A 20,095-nucleotide genomic window follows, 5' to 3' on the forward strand; every position below is an offset into this window, starting at 1 on the left:
CTTGAACACTGGTGGCTTTTGGGCGGGGGTCTGTGTGTGTGTGTTTTGCAACTAAAACTAGAAAAAAGGAAAGTCTTGAATTGTGAGAATCTTGGTTCAGCTCTTACAGTTTGGTGTCATCATTCTCTTATTACTTAACACTTTTTACCTTGTGAGTCTTCCCAAAGTTTAGAATCCCAGGGTTTCATTCTTTCAAGGCATCTACATTAAGCGTTTTTAAAGGGTTTTTTCTTTAAAAAAATCATCTAATGAAAGAATTAGACACTTCTGCTTTAGAGTGAAGCATTTCTTCTGTTAAAAAACCATTGTAGAGTGTGCCATGTTTGCCTCTGATTTACTGACTAGACGATCCCCAGCTTATGGGAAATTGTGAATTATGTCAATAAGTTCATCATACAATTTTTGACGTGCATCAAGACCGAAAAGATAATCGTAATGCATCCAGCGAGGAATTATTTTGTGGGAGATCAAGTTACTCAGAAGAGGGAGAAATTGTTCAACATCCTTTAGTGTTGAAATCATATCTTTTTCACCACTCCACATAAAGGTTGAGATATTCATGTTTCTTATATCATAAAAAGGAGGGGTTGTCTAAAGAAAAGAGGAGAAAAGTTTTATTAAATCTCATAACAACTAAATATTGCTACAGGTATTATTATAATATTGTCCTTTAATATCTCATGGTTTGAATCATTCAGCTTTGCTACTTCCCATGGTCTAGAACAGCACTAAGGACACTGACTAATCTTTTAGGATAGTTGTTAATATTGTTCACTTTTGTTGTCTGTCTTATGCTATGTGGCTATCACTATTCCATTTCATAACAAATCTTCTATTTTTTTTAAATTTTATAACGATTTTATTTAACATACAAACATTTAAACATCATACAAACAACATTAAACATTTACAATTTATATGTACCATACAAAATTTATCTTTTACAATTCTGTTTACTGTACATTTTTCTTAATTTCCACCCAGTTGTATAATTTCTCCCACACTCAGTAATAGTCCTTATTTTGTTGGTTTTGTATCTCGTATGTTAATTTGCTAAATTTGGCGCAGTCTAATATTTTTTTAATCATCATTTCTTCGTTTGGGGTCTTTTCTTGCTTCCATACTTGTGCAAATGCTAATCTTGCAGCTGTGAGTATATGATTTATTAAGTAATAATTTTCTTTACTATGTTTGCCTCTAATTATTCCTAATAAGTACATTTCTGGTTTTATCTCAAGTTCATAATCCAATATTTCTTCCATCCATGTCTGAATTTGGGTCCAAATTTTTTTTGCTTCCTTACATCGCCACCAAATGTGGTAGTATGTTCCTACCTCTTTTTTGCACTTCCAACATTTGTTGCTTACATTCACATTTATTTTGGCTAAGCGCGCTGGTGCATAGTGCCATCGGAAAAACATTTTATAGAGATTTTCTTTATATGGTGTTGATAGCGTCATCTTGTAGTTTACTGACCATAGTTTTTCCCAGTCTTCCAGTTGAATCACATAGCCAAAGTTGGTCATCCAAGCTATCATATTAGGTTTAACTATTTCTTCGATATTTTCGTAGTTTAGTAGATAGTTATACATTTTTGAGCAATCTACCTACATACCCTTCTACGTCCCCTCTATTCAACTATAATCCCATATAAATCTGGAAAAAAATGCTTGTTTAAATTATTAGCACAGTAAGCTTTATACAAGGGGTGTGGTGGCTCAGTGGCTAAGATACTGAGCTAAGATACTGAGCTTGTTGATCAGAAAGGTTGGTGGTTCGAATCCCTAGTGATGCATAACACAGGGTGAGCTCCCATTACTGGTCCCAGCTTCTACCAATCTAGCAGTTTGAAAGGATGTAAAAATGCAACTAAAAAAATAGGGACCATCTTTAGTGAGAATGGTAACTGCGTTCCGTACACCTTTGGCACTTAGTTATGCTGGACACATGACCACAGAGATTTCATCAGACAGTTCTGGCTCTTCGGCTTTGAAACGGAGATGATCACTGCCCCCTAGAGTCAGGAGCAACTAGCCCATATATGCAAGGGAAACCTTTATCTTTAAGCTTTATCCATTATCTCTAATTGTCTTAATACAATTGCTCCTAAAAGAACATTTCCATGTAGTTTAAGAGAGATCCAATACTTTGTTCACTAGAAGTACTATCACTGGTCTCATCAAATATGCAAAATACTAGAATAGAATAACAGAGTTGGAGGGGATCTTGGAGGACTTCTAGTCCAACCTCAATGCTCAGGTTGGGATTCCTGTACCATGTCAGATGAATGGTTACTCAATCTCTTCTTAAAATTTTCCAGTGTTGGAGTATTTACCACTTCTGGGGATAAGTTGTTCAAAGGATTAATTATTATGTCAGGAAATTTCTCCTAAATTCTTGGTTGCTTCTCTCCTTAATTAGTTTCCACCCATTGCTTCTTGTCCTACCCTCAGGTGCTTTGGAGAATAGTTTAACTGCCTCTTCTTGGTGGGTTATATTATTGTGGTCTTCTACTACAGGATCATATATTCTTTTCTGAATTTTCTGGCAGTTATATGCTTGATAGCACAGCATTCATTGATAAAGAAATTGACAATCTTGCCTTTGATGAAAATAGATGAATCCAGGATGACATGTTAAATATAATGGTATTATGTAAAAACAAAAAACAAAAATAGTAAATTTGTAATCACTTTATCTCCATTATTATTTATCTGCAATACTTTCATTTGAAAAAAAAAATCTTTTTCTACCTGATTGTATATTTCCATATTCTTGGAACCATAGTCAAATTCTTTAAACTGGCCAGTTTCAGACACCTGAAAAGGACAAGACACAAGTCTCTAAAACCACTTTGTAAATTATTATTTTACATTTTAAAAAATGCCATTTTCTAAAGCTTCCCATTAAAATAATTTATTTATATAATCCTTTAGAATAAGTTAAGATCCAAAGATACACAGAATAAAAGGTGAGGGAGTAATTCTGGAACAAAATAACTTTTCTAACCTGGGGTTGTTTTGGGTTTTTTTTTGAGAGAGATGGGAATATTAAGTTCCCTAATAAAAAGCCAACAGTTGGTTGTTCTTGTTCTTGTTAGTTGCAAAGTCATGTCTGACTCATCTCGACCCATAGACAATGTTCCTCCAGGCCTTCCTGTCATCTTCCATCCTTCAGAGTCCCTAATTTTTCAAGGGCGCAGTTTTCTTCAACTTGTCATAATGCGGCCAATTATAGCCAATGTCCCCTCTAATTTTTTTTTGGTGTGGGCGGAAAAGTATAGTGTCTGAGCGGCAGTCCCTTCGGGACTGGGCGGCACTCTTTCCCTCTCACTTTTTCCCTCTCGGCTTCTGGGCAGGTTTGAAAAACTCTGAGTTGATGATGATTTTTAAGTGAGCGATTGCTCACTGCTCAGCTTAGAGGGAACTATGATTATAGCTTTGTGGCTGTAAAAGACTTTCTTCCTCCCACACAAACTGTTCAGTCTTTTGCTCATCTGGAATGCACTCCCTCCTTTCTGGGAATCTCAACAGTATTCTATCACAAATAACATGTGGAAACTACCAGAGGTCTGTCTAATGTGCCATTTGAAGAACTGAGATGTATTAGTGTGAATAATTTACTCCCATGTTGTGGTGGAATATAGTAAACTGGATTACGAGGAGGGAAGGAGTGTATTCCGGAAGAATAAGAAGCGAATCAATCCAGATATTTTCTGAAAAAGAAGAAGTTCCTCCCTAACAGTTCTCAGATGATATGCTAGATGTGGACAGTAGGGTGCTTCAATTAGGCAAGATTATGTCCATAAGTGTAGAATAATAAAGAACTCTGCTTGGAAGAACTAAGATATATGTCTTTCCTGATTTGGAGGCATAACATTTGTACCTGACAAGCAGCCAATGAAAGATACTTTGCCTTTGATATAAGGTGACCAGATGTCCCGTTTTTGGTGGGATAGTCTCACTTTTGAGGAATTTGTTCCGCGTCCTGCGGCATTTTTAAAAAGTCCTGATTTTTAAAAAGCAGGACGTCTGGTCACCTTACGCTAGCAGGGACAGCAAAGCGAAGGAAAAGGAAAGGGAAGCACAGCTGAGGCATTTGCCCCCTCTTCTTCCAATAGCCAGACGGACCGAGCAGTGTTTACGCCAGGCGGGAAAACCCGTCTGCTCTTTCCAAGCACCAGCTCGCCCCACAAATAAAAGTAGTTCTGTCTCAGCCCAGCATTTTTCCTTCCCGACGGGCCTTCGCCCCAAGTGCCACGAGTGGAGAGAGAGACTGACCCCGCTCTGTCATTGATGGAGAGAGAGAGAGAGAGAGATTGGTGGGTGGGTGGTCGTTTGCCTCAGGAGTCTTTCCATCCTTTCTCTCCCTTTGCAGCCCAGGAAGGTTTAAGGGAGGGGGCAGCGGGCAAGGCTCAGCTGAGTCAAAATGACAGGAAGAATTTGGGGAGGGGTCACCTTTGTTGTTTGTGGTGAGGCCGAGGCTCCCTGCCTCCCCGGCCAAGAATTCTGGCTTCTTGGCCAGCTCTCGCTCTCTCTCCCTCTCCCCACCCAGGCCTGGGGTGCCTGGGACCTTGCTGTTAATTTGAGGAGGGGGTGGAAATGCTTCCGACCCCACCCCCACCTCAATTCCTTCCCCAGGCTGAAATAGCTGGAAAGAAAAAAGAGGTCCCCACCTCCTGCCCGCCCGTTCATTATATCGGTTGCGAATTTGCTATGGCAGCCTAAGCAGCATGCTATCCATACTGGAGAACTGGACTGACATGTGGACTATTTTTAAAAAAGAGAGAGAGGGAGGGAGGGAGACACAAAGAGAGAGAGAGTGAAAGAGAAAAAGAGAGAGAGAGAAAGAGAGAGAGAGAAAGAGGGAGAGAGAAAGAGAGAGAAAGCAAGAGGGAGAGAGAAAGAGAGCAAGAGGGAGAGAGAAAAAGAGAGAGAACAAGAGAGTGAGAAACAGAGAGAGAGAGCAAGAGAGAGGGGGACAGAAAGAAAGCGATAGTGAAAGAGAGAGAAAGCAAGAGAGAGAGCAAGAGACAGAGAGAAAGAGAGAGAGAGCAAGAGACAGAGGGAGAGAGAAAGAGAGAGGGGGAGAGAGAAAGAGAGAATGAGAAAGAGAAAGTGAAAAAGAGAGAGAGAGCAGGGGAGAGAGAGAAAGAGGGGGAGAGAATGAGAGAGACAGTAAGAGAGAGAAAGGGAGATAGAGAGCAAGAGACAGAGAGGGAGAGAGAAAGAGAAAGCGAGGAAGAAAGAGAGAGAGAGAAAAGGACAGGAAGGAAGAGAGAAAGAAAGGGAAAGAGGGAGGGAAGGAGGGAGATGGAAAGAAAGAGAGAAGGAGGAAGGAAGAGAGAGAGAAAGAGAGAGTAAAAAGAGAAAGGAAGGGAGGAAGAGAGAAAGAAAGAAAGAGGGAGGGAGAGAGAGAGAAATATTTTTTTGCTAATTTTTTTGGCTAAACTTTTTGTAGCACTCCCCTTCCCCCACTCAGTGGTGTCCCTCTTTCCCAATCTTAAAATCTGGTCATTTTACCTTTGAAGCAGTGGTGGGATTCAAACATTTCTACTACCAGTTCAGTGGGCATGGCTTGGTGGGCGTGATTTAGTGGGCATGGCAGTAGAAGGATACTGCAAAAGCTCCATTCCTTTCCCATTCCAGGGGAAGGTTAATGCACAATCCCCATTTCCTCCTTATCAGCTAGGACTTGTGAGGTAGAGAATAGCTGGGGGAAGGGGCAGTCAGAGGTGGTATATACTCGTTCTCTGAACTACTCAAAATCTCCAGAACTGGTCAGAATTTGCTGGAACCCACCTCTGTTTTGAAGAGAAGTGAAAAGTTTCAATTGATTCAAAATATAGCAGCTTGTTTAATCACTAGTGTAAATACAATTAACAGAGAAATGGCACCTATGTTGTGGTGCTTCTTTGCCAGGCTGATTTGCCAACTCCAAATTCACACGATCCTTGAGAGAAGAAGTGTTCCTACTCAGTGGAGGATATTGAACGTTTGCCCACATATTTTCTCAATCAGTGCCCTGCCCTTCAGAATACCATGAAACAATGAGCACTGAAATGCTTGCAAATTCTTGGACTGTCCCAGTGATAGATTAGATTAGCTGATAGATTTTAATGGTTGTTTGTCCTGAAAACTGCCTTAGTCCTTTGGGTATAGGCCAGGGGTGTCAAACTCACATTGTCATGGCATCATTATGTAACCTATTGTGACATTTTTTCTGCTTCACTAAAAATGGGAGTGAATATGGCCAGCGCAAGATAAATTCAGTTGTGGGCTGCAAGTTTGACAGCCCTGGTGTAGGCTCTATAAATAATGGTATAAATCAGTGTTTCCCAACCGGTGTGCCGCGAGACATGATCATGCTGCGAAAAAGGAAGCTCAGCTTCTGGTCTTGCAATTTTTTGCTGAGAGTGCGAAGAGCAAAAAGTTGTGAGACTGGAAGCTGAGCTTCCTTCTTTGCGCCTTCCAAGTTTTCCGGCAGCTGCAGCTCCCCACCCGGCTGGAGCTTCCCTGGCGGCGGCAGCAGGTGAGCTTTGGGGCCCGGTGGGAGGGCAGAGGTAGCGGGAGGGCAGTGACAGCAGCAGCACTGGGCAGTAGCTGTGGGGCGGCAGCAGGGTGGTCAGCTGTGAGGCAGAGCTCTGGAACGAAGGCACCGATGGCGGCAGCTGGACATGTTGCTGTACGCTGTACATGCTGGCATTGCGTGGCTGGCACTTACCTGCTGGCTGGGCCGGGACGGAGGCTCCAGCCCCATGCCCATGCCCAGCGCAACGCCAGCATGTATGGCATCTAGCAACATGTCCAGCCGCCACCGTCGGTGTCTCCGTTCCGGAGCTCCGCCTCACAGCTGACCACCCTGCCGCCACCCCAAGCCTACTGCCCAATGCTGTTGCTGCGACGTGGTGTATGAGAAAGAGAAAGAAAAAGAAAGAGAGATAGCAAGAGAGACAGAGAAAGAGAGAGATAGCAAGAGAGACAGAGAGAGAGAAAGAGATAGCAAGAGAGACAGAGAAAGAGGGGCAGAGAGAGAGAGAGAAAGAGAGAGAAAGAAAGCAAGAGAGAGAGCAAGAGAGGGGGGAAGGAGGGAGAGAGAAAGACATAGAGGGAGGGAAGAAGGGAGAGAGAAAGAGAGCAAAAAAGAGAGGAAAGAAGAGAGAAAGAAAAGAAGGATGGAGAGAGAGAAAGAAGAGAAGGAAGGAAGGAAGGAAGCCGCCCCGAGTTTTCGGAGAGGGGCGGCATACAAATCCAAATAATAAATAAATAAATAATAATAAATAAAGAGAGAGAAAGAGGGAGGGAGAGAGAAATAGTCCAAAAGGGAGGAAGAGAGAAAAAAGGTTGGGAAACACTGGTATAAACAAATCAATATTCAGAAAAGTTAATGGAGAGGACAAAGAAGAAATTCTTTTTTAATTAATGGGAAATTGATACTTTAATTTTATTTGAAAAAGAAACATTTATTATGAAAACAGAGATCAAAGAGAGCATTTGCTAATCCAAATTAGTAAAATTTACATTTGTAGTTTTACATTTCAGACTTTTTACCTGCTTCCAATGTAAGAGAGTTTTTGTTGATGTACATCCATATAAATGTGATACAATGACATCCAGGCGACTCTGAGGAAGAATATTTTTAAAAAACACATTTTCATTTAATTTGTACATTTATGTCACTATCTAAAATAAAGTAGTTTGTTTTAAAATGTGCAATAAACTTACCATATTTACATTATTTTCACTAATTCCACCACCGGACAATAAAATATTTGCACACGTTTTTCTCCATAAATTCATGTAACAAAACTTAGCGGCCAATACTCGTGTTATGTGATTAGGTATCAAGCAGATTTCTTTTCTGCCTAATGTAGCCTATAAATAAAACAATTCAAATCAATTGTCAATGCCTTTGAACTTACTCTGTCCTTTCAAATTTATATATTCCAAGTTTGCTTTCAAAATGCTATACTAAAATTATATCCTTTGAAGTTCAAATGATCTACCACTTCATCCTTTTCCTCTGTAGAAGACTGATTCATACATTGCACATACTCAGAAAAGACTTTGGGACAATTTGTTCATCAAGAGTAAAAAGCAAAACTGTCATGTACCCTGTTGATATGCTGTATTCATGCACATCCCAGCTATTTACAAACTACAACTATTTTCTTCTCCCCTATCTGCGTTCTGTGGAAAGTTACTAAAATGCTTCTTCTGCCTTAATCTGTTTTGCCAAACTGGTTGTTCCAAGGACTGGCCGACATCCTGCCCCCACCCCACCCAGGAGTCTCCACACTTTAGATGCCAGCTAAGTGCAGGGCCCAAGCAGAGGCTCTGGGACGGTGAAAAATGGGCCTCCCAGAAGTCCAGAAATGGGCCCGTTTCTGACCTCCAGGTGGGTTCTGGTTTTCGCCCTCCTGGAGGCTTGAGGAAAGCCTCTGGAGCCTTAGGAGGGTGAAAAACGGGCCTATCAGAAATACAGGAAGTCTGGAAACAGGCCTGTTTCTAGCCATTAGAGAGCATTCAGAGCCTTGGGGAGGCCATTTTCACCCTTCTGGAGGCTTCTACCAGAAATCTGGAAATGGGCCTGTTTCCAACCTCTGGAGTCCTCCAGTGCCCACAAGAGGCCGTTTTCACCCTCCTTTCTGACAAACTGTTATCATGGGGTCTTCAGACGGAACTGTCCTGAAGGGACAGTGAAGATGGAGAGACATCTCAGATGACCAAAGAGGAGCAGGCAAGTTCCTTGATCAGTCAGAGACAGCTCTCTGGATCAGTGGTGGGAGTGGTGGCCATTTTTGAATGACTGTTATAAAGCTGGGCAACCGGATGAAGTATATGTGCAGGAGCAGCGTTTGGACAGAGTGCTGAAACTGGTTGAGAGTGTGGCCAAGTCACAGGTAAAAGGGAATTTCAAAATTGGATTTTAAAGAATTTCCCAAGCTGAAAATAGCAGCTAATTGGCACTTGGAAATTGTATAGAAGAAAGTGGAGATTAAATTATTAAAGCCCAAGAAAAATGTTTTTGTTACATTGCAATTGGAGAAATATAAAATAATAAAAGAAAGAAATTTGGGAGAAAAACTTCTCGTTTTTGGCGTGGATTTTTGTCAGCTTTGACAAACAGCTGATTTGTGGATTGGAGAAAGCCATCTGCTGGAGAGAAGAAAATATTGCAACACTTTCTGGAATCTAAAAGAAAAGGCAAAGCTGTGTAATCTGACCTTCACTGTAAAAAGATAAATTTACTTTGGGAACTTTTAAGGAGTGTTTTTTTTGCCTATACTGTTTGGCTTTGGTTTTCTATGGCTGTGGAAGGCACAAATTTTGGAATTGGTTTGGTTTGGATTAATATTTGAATTGAATATATTAGAAGGTGAAAATAAAAAGAGACTATATGGACCCTAAGTACTAATTAAATATGATGTAATATGAAAAGTTTAAAAGTCTGTTAAATTGGCAATATGGAGATTTGGATACATGAAGAATTATTTGAGATGTTAAAAAATGTGGGTGGAACTTTAAAAGTTGATTAAAAAATCAAAAAACTTGCTGGAATGTACAAAGCAAGAAGTAGGAGAGAAGGGTGGTAAAAGAGAATACAATTGAGCAACAAAAAACCAAGATTGAAGAAGAAGGGATTGAAAGAAAAAACAGTTTGATGATCTTACTGGGATTTATAGTGACATGAAAAGAGTTGACAGGAATTCCAGGGCAGAGCCGCAGCGAGCAGGCATGGGAGAGCAAAGCTCCGCTCTCCTAGACCTGGATCCTGGTATTTGGAGGCCAGATTTTTGGCACATCCACACTGGAGGAGTGGGTGAAGGAGTGAGGGTACTTTCGAGTGCTGTGGTGAAAGGCAATCCCCCCTCGTAAAGAAAGGAGAGCCTCACAAACTCCAATGCAGGAGAGATGCCTGTCAACATGGCGATGGTAGTGCTGTGACAGCCCATTGCAACAGAGGAAGAGAGAAAAGATATAATACAATTCTGATTCTACGATTAAGAAGTGACCCGATACAGTAATTAAATGAACTATTTGAGTGGATAGATAAGAGATAAAATACCAAGTGTGACAGTGTAAAAGGAGCCATAAAATTTAAATAGCGGCTACCCGGCGGTAGGGGGAGTGAAGGAGAAAGGAAATGCAGAAAGGTAGCATGCGAACTGTGAAAACACTAAACCAAAAGATCTTTGAAAGAACCAAATATTTATAAGAAAGGGAAGGAAAGGGAGACTGTGATCTAAATGGGTTGCTAGCTGTTTACTCTGAATGACTTTATTGATCCAACTGACCAATTGATTTGATTGTGGTGGTGGATTGATCGGAAGTGGAGATTGTGTTGATAGAATCTGAGAGTTTGAGAGAAGGCTGGCCCTTTAAGATGCTGGGAACAGAGTCCATGAAAGCGGAAGGAACCTGAGGGAGATGAGACGACTGGAAAAGGAAGGAATCTGAGGGAGACGAGTCAACTGGAAAAGGAGACGAGTTGGAGATGAGTTAGAGGGAAAGAGCGGTGCCATCTGAATAAAACAGTGCATGTGAGAGAAAAAGAGGTGACAGTTAACTTCAAAGAGAGAGGAAGAAAGAAAGAAAAAACACAGCAGCGTGGGGAGAAGCGGTGATTAACAACTGACAGAGAAAACTTCAAACTGTATCAGAGAAAGCTGTGAGTCAAATGAAAAGACGGTAAAGACAGCGGCAGAGTACTTTGTTTTTCCCTTTCTCTTTGGTTATTAAAGGAATCTGGAACTTGAAAGACTGAGTATTTATTCTGGACTAAGAATCATTAAATGATATAAAATCAATTCAAATCACTGATTATTGAACATTACTGACTATTGATCATTGAGTGAACATACTGAACACTGAAAATTGATTGATTGATAACTTTGCAAATGAATTTGATCCAATCTGGTTCTATCTACGTATAACTGTTAAAGGGATTTGGGAAATGCTTTCTTCTCTAATTTTCTCCATATCTTACTTTTGAACTTTGATCTCTATATTCTAAGAATTATTAAGATATTTGTCCCTAAAAAACCTTTGAATTATATTCTTTATATCTTTTGATTATAGCTAGTCATTTGCTTATTCATTTGATATCTAGGATTTTTGACTGTTAGTTATTCTTAGGCTTTAGATATTTAAATACTATACTTAGTGATTGATTGATTGATTGATATATTGATAATTAATAATATAGATTAAGATAGATTCTGATTTAAGTTCATTTATTATTATACTATCATAGTACCTCAATTTATATGTTAGTCTTAATAACAATTAACAATAACCAATAATTATTTAATTTATTTTATTTATTAGATTTGTATGCCGCTCCTCTCCGTATAATAATATAAAGTAATATAGTTTTATTATTATTATTATTATCATCATCTATTTTACCTTCTGAAAGGGGAAAGGGGAAACTTTGAGGGAAATTGCATGGTAGAGTGGAGCAAAGTAGTTAAAGCAATTAAAATGTCAACATACCAGAAATTTGTCCAAAAAAACATCCTCTAACCCAACTTTACCAACAGGCTCACCCTCAACTCAAAGATCAATAACTGGCATGTTAGCGTCTGAGAAAACAAGTAATACTTCACTAACAACACAAGAAACATTACTGGCAATTGAGGAAACAATGCTGAAACTTCAGGAGAAGATAGACAGAAATCATGAGATAATGAGGAAAGATATGCAGAGAATGGATAATAAAATAGAAATAATCCATCAAATTTTAGAGAAAAATGAAAAAAGGATAGAGCAAATTGAGAAAAGAACAGGTCAAAATGAAAAAAGTGGATATAATAGATCAGAAATTTATGCATATTAATAAAGAGTTGGAAGAATCAATAATTAATTTAGAGATAGATAGATAGTTTTATATCAGATTTCAAAATGTAGTAGAAGATAAAAATGTGAATCTAGCAGAGATAGTGATGGAAATGATAGCTAACATTCTACAAAAAAGATAAGCAAGAAACTGCAAATGGATTAGATGAAATTTACAGGGTGCACACTAATTATGCCCGGAAACACAAATTGCCCAGAGAAGTACATATAAGGTGCACCAAAAAAGAGATTAAAAATGAAATATTAAAAAATTACAAAAGATAAAACAGTACTGTACAAAGGGAAAGAAATCAGAATCCTTAAACAAATACCAAAAAGACTAAGGGACAACCAAAGAGGGTATTGCCCATTGGCAGAACAACTAAATAAAAGAAGAATTCTTTTCAGATGGTTAGTCCCAGAAGGAATGCTTATTACGTGGAAAGGAAAAAAGATCAAAATAGACAATGAATTAATGGCACGGGGATTTTTTGATGAATTTATGGTAGAAAGTAAAAGCCAAGAAGAATAACCCTTAATAGACTTACACTGTGGAAAAGAAGGAACATCCAAAGATAAAGAACAGGAACAAGAAAGAATGCTCACTAGAGCGCAGAAAGAAAATAGAATAAATAGAAGACAAATACAAAACTAAGTGGGCATGGAAAGTACGGTCAATCTACTTTCAATTAATGTAAATGGTTTAAATTCATATGTCAAAAGAAAATGAATATTTAGCAAACAAAACTTGAACATTATTTGTTTACAAGAAGTGCACATCCCACAACAAAATGAAAAACAGCTAGAAAATAAGAAATTAGAAAGAGTATTTACAGCCTTATCGCACAATAAAAAAGAGGGATTGCAGTATATGTGAAAAAAGAACTAGATGCCCCCAAAATTTATGCTGATAAAAAAGGAAGAATATTAATAATTTCAGTTTCAATTTTCAATGTACAAGTTACATCAGTAGTCATATATGTGCCAAACAAAAAGCATAAAGCTTTTTTTTGTAAATTATATCAGAAATTGGTAGAACTGGAAGTTGAGGATATTTGTGTAATTGGGGATTTCAATGGTATAATTGATGCTATTAAAGACTATAAAAGTGTTAATAAAAATTTATATAAAAAACCAAAAGTGCTTCCGAAAACATTCCACCAAATGTGTGAAGAATTAAATCTGAGAGACTGTTGGAGAATAAGAAACAAAGCTAAGAGAGAATATACATTTTACTCCAATGCCCACCAGAGCTGGTCGAGAATAGATATGGTTTGGGCTAATAGTAAAGTAGAAAATATAATTAATCAGATCAAAATAGATATTAACGAATGGGCAGATCCCAACCCTATAAAAATTTTGTGGAAAGGTGAAGGTAGAAAAAATAAAAGATGGATGCTGAACTCGCAATTATCAAAAATATATAGATTGGATTAAAAAAAGAAATGGAGTTATTTCTTAAAGAAAATAATAACCAAGAAACTTATTTGCAGAATTTATGGGACACAGCTAAGGCATACCAGAGAGGATTAACAATAGCCTATACATCCAGAAAAAATAAAGAAAAAAGACAATGTAAAAATGAATTTATATGCAAACTGAAAAAATTAGAAAAAGAATCTCAGGATGACCCGGGAAACCAAACCACAAGACAACAAATTGAGCTAATTAAACATAAATTAGAATTATTAGATCAGGAAGAGGTAGTAAGGAAATTAAGAGCTGCAAAATAAGAACAATTTGAAAATGCAAATAAACCAGGTAGATGGTTATCTTATAAATTGAGGAAAGAAAAGGAAAAAAGATTAATTCAACAATTAACAGACAAGAATAAAATAATACACCACCAATTAGAAAAAAAAGAAAGAAATAGCATTAGAATACGATAAAGAACTATATGATAAAGATAACATTAGTGAGGAAAATATATTAAAATACTTAGAATACTCCAAAATTAAACCAATAAGTAAAGAAGACAAAGAAATGTTAAACAAAGAAATAACTAAGGAAGAGCTAGAAAAAGTAATCATGAAACAGAATAATAATAAAACCCCTGGACTGGATGAATTTTATAAAGCAACACTACATATAACAGGAGATTTATTATTAGAAATTTACAATAATATGTTAAAAAATGCTGTATATCCCTTGTCATGGCAAGAAGCCAACATAACATTGATACATAAAGAAGGTTCAAATGCAGATCAGATTAAAAACTGTAGACCAATATCTTTGCTAAATGTCGATTACAAACTTTACATGTCAATTATAGCAGAGAGACTGAAAAAAAATACTAAATAAGACAATCCATCCAGATCAGAACGGTTTTCTGCCTGACAGACAAATAAAGTACAACAGTAGAATAACTGTGAACATGCTACAGTATTATGAAAGCCATAGTGATAAAGAATTTGCAATGTTGTTTTTAGATGCCGAAAAAACCTTTGACAATTTAAATTGGGATTTCTTTTAAAAATTAATAAAAGATATGGAATTTGGATCCAACTTTGAAAATATGATAAACAAAATATATTCTAAGCAAAAGGCAAAGATCCTAATCAATGGAGATCTGACAGATACATTTGATATTAGGAAGGGAGTGAGACAAGGGTGCCCGCTCTCCCCTTTGATTTTTATAATGTCAATCGAAATTTTATTAAATCAAATTAGGACGAATCCTCAAATACAAGGAACCAAGGTTAAAAAACAAGTTTATAAAATACAGGCATTTGCAAATGATTTAGTTTTCTTTCTAGAAGAGCCAACCAATTCAATGATACATTTATTAAAATAATTGGAAGCATATGGAAGAGTAGCTGGTCTTAAAATAAATAGGAATAAAACTAAGATATTAACCAAAAATTGCAATCAAGATCAAACCATGTCATTAATGGAGAAAACTGGATTTCAAATAGAAAAAAAAATTACTTAGGACTTTGGCTCTCATCTAGATATTCATCTTTAAAAGAATTAAATTATATTAAACTTTTAAATAGAACTAAAGAAGACTTAGAAAAATGGTCCAAATTAAATCTATCTTTAATGGGAAGGATTAATACTATAAAATCTAATATACTTCCGAGATGGTTGTACCTCTTTCAAATGGCACCAATTCAATTGGATAAAAAAAAATTTCTCGAACGTAAATAGAACAATCTCTAAATTTATTTGGCACAACAAAAAACCAAGAATAAATATCAAAGCACTGCAGGATTCAAGACTGAGAGAAGGATTTGGTCTTCCGAACTTAGAATTATATTACCAGGCTACAATATTACTGTGGATTAAAGAATGGATTAAATTGGACAATAATAGAATCTTAGCAATAGAGGGACATAATATTAATGAGGGATGGCACGCACACCTGAGGGAAAGAGAGCGCATCAAACATTCACAATTTAGACAACACCAGATACGGAATATTTTACTTGAATACTGGAGAAAAGTAAGAAAAAACACTACAGAGAAGTGCCTAGATGGTTATCTACATTGGAAGCTCAAATACATCCGAATATAATCAATAAAAACCAAATTAAAACATATGAAGAACTTCTTGATCCCAAGGGAGTCTTAAAATCCAGAGAAAAACTCAAAAGTGAAGGCCTGGAGTTAGATTGATTACCATATTTTCAGGTACAAAGTAGATATAAAAAAGACCTAATTGAATTTGGAATATATAAAAAACTTAGTGAAATAGATAAAATTTTAATAGGATCAGATAAAAAATTTATTTCTAAAATGTACAATTATTTACTAAACTATGAAAATATAGAGGAAGTAGTTAAACATAACATGATAGCATAGATGACAAATTTTGGTTACTCTATTCAGCTAGACGACTGGGAAAAACTATGGAAAATTAATTACAAGATGACATTGTCGGTACGTATAAAGAAAATTTACACAAGATGTTTTATCGGTGGCATTGTTCTCCAGCACGTCTAGCCAAAATCCATCCAAACATAAGTAATAAGTGCTGGAAATGCAAATTTGCCGTAGGTATGTATTATCACATTTGGTGGTTATATCCGGAAGCAGAAAGATTTTGATCTAGGATTCAAAATTGGTTGAAAGAAATGTTAAATTATCAATTGGAAATGAAACGAGAAATGTATCTTTTGGGAATAATTAAAGGACAGCATAGCAAGGAAAATTACTACTTGATAACACATATATTAACATCAGCAAGGTTGGTGTTTGTACAAACTTGGAAAAAAGAAAACATACCAAATAAAGAAATGGTGAATAGGAAAATGCTAGACTGTGCTAAATTAAGTAAATTAACATATGAATTACAGAATAAACAAAATAAGGGCTACTATACAGTTTGGGGGAAATTATATAGTTGGATAGAAAAGAAAAAAGAATTGAACTAATGTTTAAGGGAAAAAAATGAATTAATAGAAACAGAATTGTAAAGTATAAAGTATTAAGCAAATTCATTTTGTATATCTACAAGTGTGTCTATATGCCTTGCTTTGTTTGTTTATAATTAAAAATAAAAAAAAATTTAAAAAGAAAAGAATCCATGAAAAAGTAAAGAGGGAAATAGTGGGAAGAGATCAGGGAAAATTGCGGGAGAACCACTCAAATATTATATGCAAAAGAAAGAAAAAGGACTCAGGATAAAAGATATAAGATACATAACAATACAGTGATACCTCTACCTAAGAATGCCTCTACTTACAAACTTTTCTACATAACAGCCTGGTGTTTAAGATTTTTTTGCCTCTTCACAAGAACCATTTTTCACTTACAAACCCAAGCCTCTGAAACTGTAATCGGAAAAGGCAGGGAGAAGCCACCATGGGGCCTCTCTAGGAATCTCCTGGGAGGAAACAGGGCCAGAAAAGGTGGGAAGAAGCCTCCATGGGACCTTTCTAGGAATCTCCTGGGAGGAAACAGGGCCTCCACTCTCCCTGTGGTTTCCCGAATCACATGCATTATTTATTTTACATTGATTCCTATGGGAAAAATTGCTTCTTCTTACAAAAATTTCTACTTAAGAACTGGTCACGGAACGAAGTAAGTTTGTAAGTAGAGGTACCACTGTACAATTTATTGTTATTGCTATACCAGGAGACACCGAGTCAAAGAAAATAAACTGGAAAAAAACCATGAAATATCACAACCTGGCCATCGAAACTACATTGTAGATGAAGCATGTAACAGTGATACCCATTTTCATCAGGGTATTTGGTACCATGTCTAAGAATTTTATAAAATACATCAAGAAATTGCAGCTTTCTGCAATAATACCAGCGGAACTGCAAAAAAGTAGAGGTGTTACTGTGTTACTCGGAACATCATAGATTTGAAGAATATACTTGGCTGATACCCAGGATGCTGGCAGCAACACGTATCAACCATCAGTACCAGTCAATGATATTTGTGATACATTTTTTAAATGTTCCGTTGACAGATTTTTATGTGTAATGAATAAAAAAGATAATAATAATAATAATAATAATCATATTAATAATAATAACAAAAATACAATAACAGTAACAGTAACAATAACACTCCATTGGGAGTGGGTGGCATGGAAGTTGAATTAATAAAGACCTTCTTACCTAAAATGTTTTCTCCTGCCAAGAGATGAATAAGAAAAACCTATCTACCTTAATTTCCCTTGGCAGAGTTCCCAGAATATTGTAAACATTTTCAATATTGTAAACCTGTTAAGAATAATCCCATACAAATGTGACTAACTCCTGTTGAAGGCAATTCCATTTGACATGAGATTTGTTCTTGCCTTTTAAAGATCTTAGCAATAAAGTAGCTAGCATACATTCATTCTTTGAAAACATCATACACATACCTTTACAATAACTTGGTTCATATCGATTATCATCTTATACAACGGTTTGATATGATTCAACAAATATGCTGGACCAAATGCAAAAAATATTTTTATTTTCTCAGCTAATGCTGGCATAGCTGAAAATGCAATGAATCCTAAGCATAAAGAAAATTAATGATTATTTAGAAGCATTACACTTCACCGTCTGTTTATGATCATTACACTATTTTTGCTAGAGCAATAATATCTGCATAATCTGATGAAAATGCTGAATTGAATTGAAAATTATTCTGAAGGAAATTATCCCGAAGAAACTATTTTGCAGAAGAATTCAAATGTATTTTCCGATTGCCTGTCAATTTTTTGTTTCTTTTCTTATGTTCTTTTGAATGAAGCTTTTATATCAATCATATTTTATTAATAGTTATTTTTAAAAGTAATTTATTCTATTCTTATATGTTGTACTTGGATGATTAGTTTTCCTCCCTATTCATTTTGTTTTTCTTTTAACAATCCTGCAATCCCTTGCATCGGGATGCAGTCTGGGCAACTGAATGGAGATGAGCATTTACTGGACAGATGCCCTTCCTGACGCCTATGTGGATCTCTTATCAGATATTTTCTCTTTAGAAATATCTGCTGCTACCTAGGATTGAACTCACAGCCTCCTGATTGTGAGAGAAGAGTGCCACGCCTAGGCCACCATGCCATTCGTAACCCTCCTATTCACTGATTCAATAATAAGGGCTTATTATCCACATTACAAATAGGAATTTTACCCAAGTCATAGGACAGTGATGGTGAACCTTTTTTCCTTGGGTGCTGAAAGTACGTGTGCATGAGTGCCCACACCCATACCTCAATGCCTGGGGAGGGTGAAAATGCCCTCCCCACCCCACCCCCACAACTGGAGGCCCCATGGAGGACAGAAGTGGCCTGTTCCTTAACTTCTGGTGGAGCCAGCAGGCCTGTTTTTCACTCTCCAGAAGCTTCCCTGGAGCCTGAGGAGGAGGAAAACTCCCTCCACTGACCCCCAGAGGCCCTCTGGAAATTGAAAATGCCCTCCCAGAGCCTCCATGTGAGCCGAAAATCAGCTGGCTGGCACACACATGTCCTGAAGGTGAACTAGGGCAACAGCTCATGTGCCAGCAGATACCATTGGTGCCATAGATTCATCATCATTGTCATAGGATATTTCCTTGAATAGGGAGGATTCTATACAGGTGCCAAGGATTGAATTAAGGGCTGTTTGTTTGAAATGCAAATTAAAGGGATGCTGTTTTGCTTTTGTTCTAATTTAGTGATAACAATCTCATTCCATTTGGAATGTCATGTTTCACAACCTATCTAAGGATATGGGGCAATAAAGATTACATATGTTTACCCCTTATGCACTTATTTAGTTTCATTCACTTTCCATATTTTTGTCCCCAACTAATGGTTCAATTACTTCTTCATGGCATGTTTAAACAAATCATTCTCCTACAAATCTAAACAAAAAGCAAATGAAAATTATAATTAAAAATATGCTGTAAGAATTCAGCTTAGAAGTCTATACCTTTGGCCAGTTTGCATCCCACCACCAATTACCACAGTTCAATGAGATCAGATAATATATCCTGGTAACAAGTATTGTCACCTGCATCATTATCTCATTTGCCTGATGACATTAAGATGCTTATCATGTCAGTAGCTCTCCCCTCGCCCCACATGCTTCCCTTTTCATCCCTCCAAAAATCCAAGAAATTACCTAAAGTTGCTCCTTGGGAATAGCCAACATAAAAAAGTTGTTTCTGTCTAGTTTTGGCTAGGATAAAATATATAATAGCTGGCAGATCTTCCATTGCCATTTCGTGAAAACTAAAACAAAATAGAGTCAATCAATCAATCAAATCTTTGTTATGGTCCTAGTCAAATACAGCAACATACAAACAATTGGTAATTTTAAAATCTAAGAAAACATAAAAGATATAAAAGATAAAAACACTATTTAAAAACAAACCTCTGTTGACTGTATTTGCTCCTGGGTTATCTCACATAGTCACACTACGCGCACTCTAACATTGTCCTTTCAAGCCATCACCATAGCGTGATCCATCTTTGGCATTTCTTTCACAGTTTGCAATGACCACTCTCCCCACTCCACCAAATATTTTATCATACCTGAAATTCCAGAATTCTTCTTCTTTATGTGAAAAGTTCTGATGCCGTTTACACCATCTGCTTCCTCGGTTATTTGCCAACCAAACATCCAAGCCAGCATCTGCCAGTATAAAACCTAAGCTGGCATTGGGCACATTCGTCAGCCATATTCCACAATCATTAACACCTCCTGGCACCAGTAACACAACAGGTTTTGAAGCTGAAAACAAAACAAAATGGAAAGGAAAGAAAGGAAAGGAAAGGAAGATCAAAAAAGCAAGATATTTCAATGAGAGAGAAAAAGTAATTA

At 37.0% G+C, this 20,095-nt stretch overlaps 1 protein-coding gene across 1 annotated transcript in view; it reads right to left on the bottom strand.

Annotated features, from left to right (window-relative positions):
• Nucleotides 1-357: 357 nt before the first annotated feature.
• LOC139168388 (lipase member M-like) overlaps nucleotides 358-20,095 on the bottom strand; it is a 29,716-nt gene continuing 9,978 nt past the window's right edge. Inside the window, exons 3-9 of the mRNA XM_070753966.1 lie at nucleotides 19,807-20,005; nucleotides 19,394-19,503; nucleotides 17,662-17,798; nucleotides 7,725-7,874; nucleotides 7,551-7,622; nucleotides 2,754-2,819; nucleotides 358-591 (exon numbers count right to left, since the gene is read on the bottom strand). Coding sequence (XP_070610067.1) covers nucleotides 358-591; nucleotides 2,754-2,819; nucleotides 7,551-7,622; nucleotides 7,725-7,874; nucleotides 17,662-17,798; nucleotides 19,394-19,503; nucleotides 19,807-20,005 — 968 coding nt within the window. The remainder of the gene's footprint in view (nucleotides 592-2,753; nucleotides 2,820-7,550; nucleotides 7,623-7,724; nucleotides 7,875-17,661; nucleotides 17,799-19,393; nucleotides 19,504-19,806; nucleotides 20,006-20,095) is intronic.

This window comes from Erythrolamprus reginae, chromosome 5 (genome assembly GCF_031021105.1).
Source record: "Erythrolamprus reginae isolate rEryReg1 chromosome 5, rEryReg1.hap1, whole genome shotgun sequence".
Taxonomy (NCBI): Eukaryota; Metazoa; Chordata; class Lepidosauria; order Squamata; family Dipsadidae; genus Erythrolamprus; species Erythrolamprus reginae.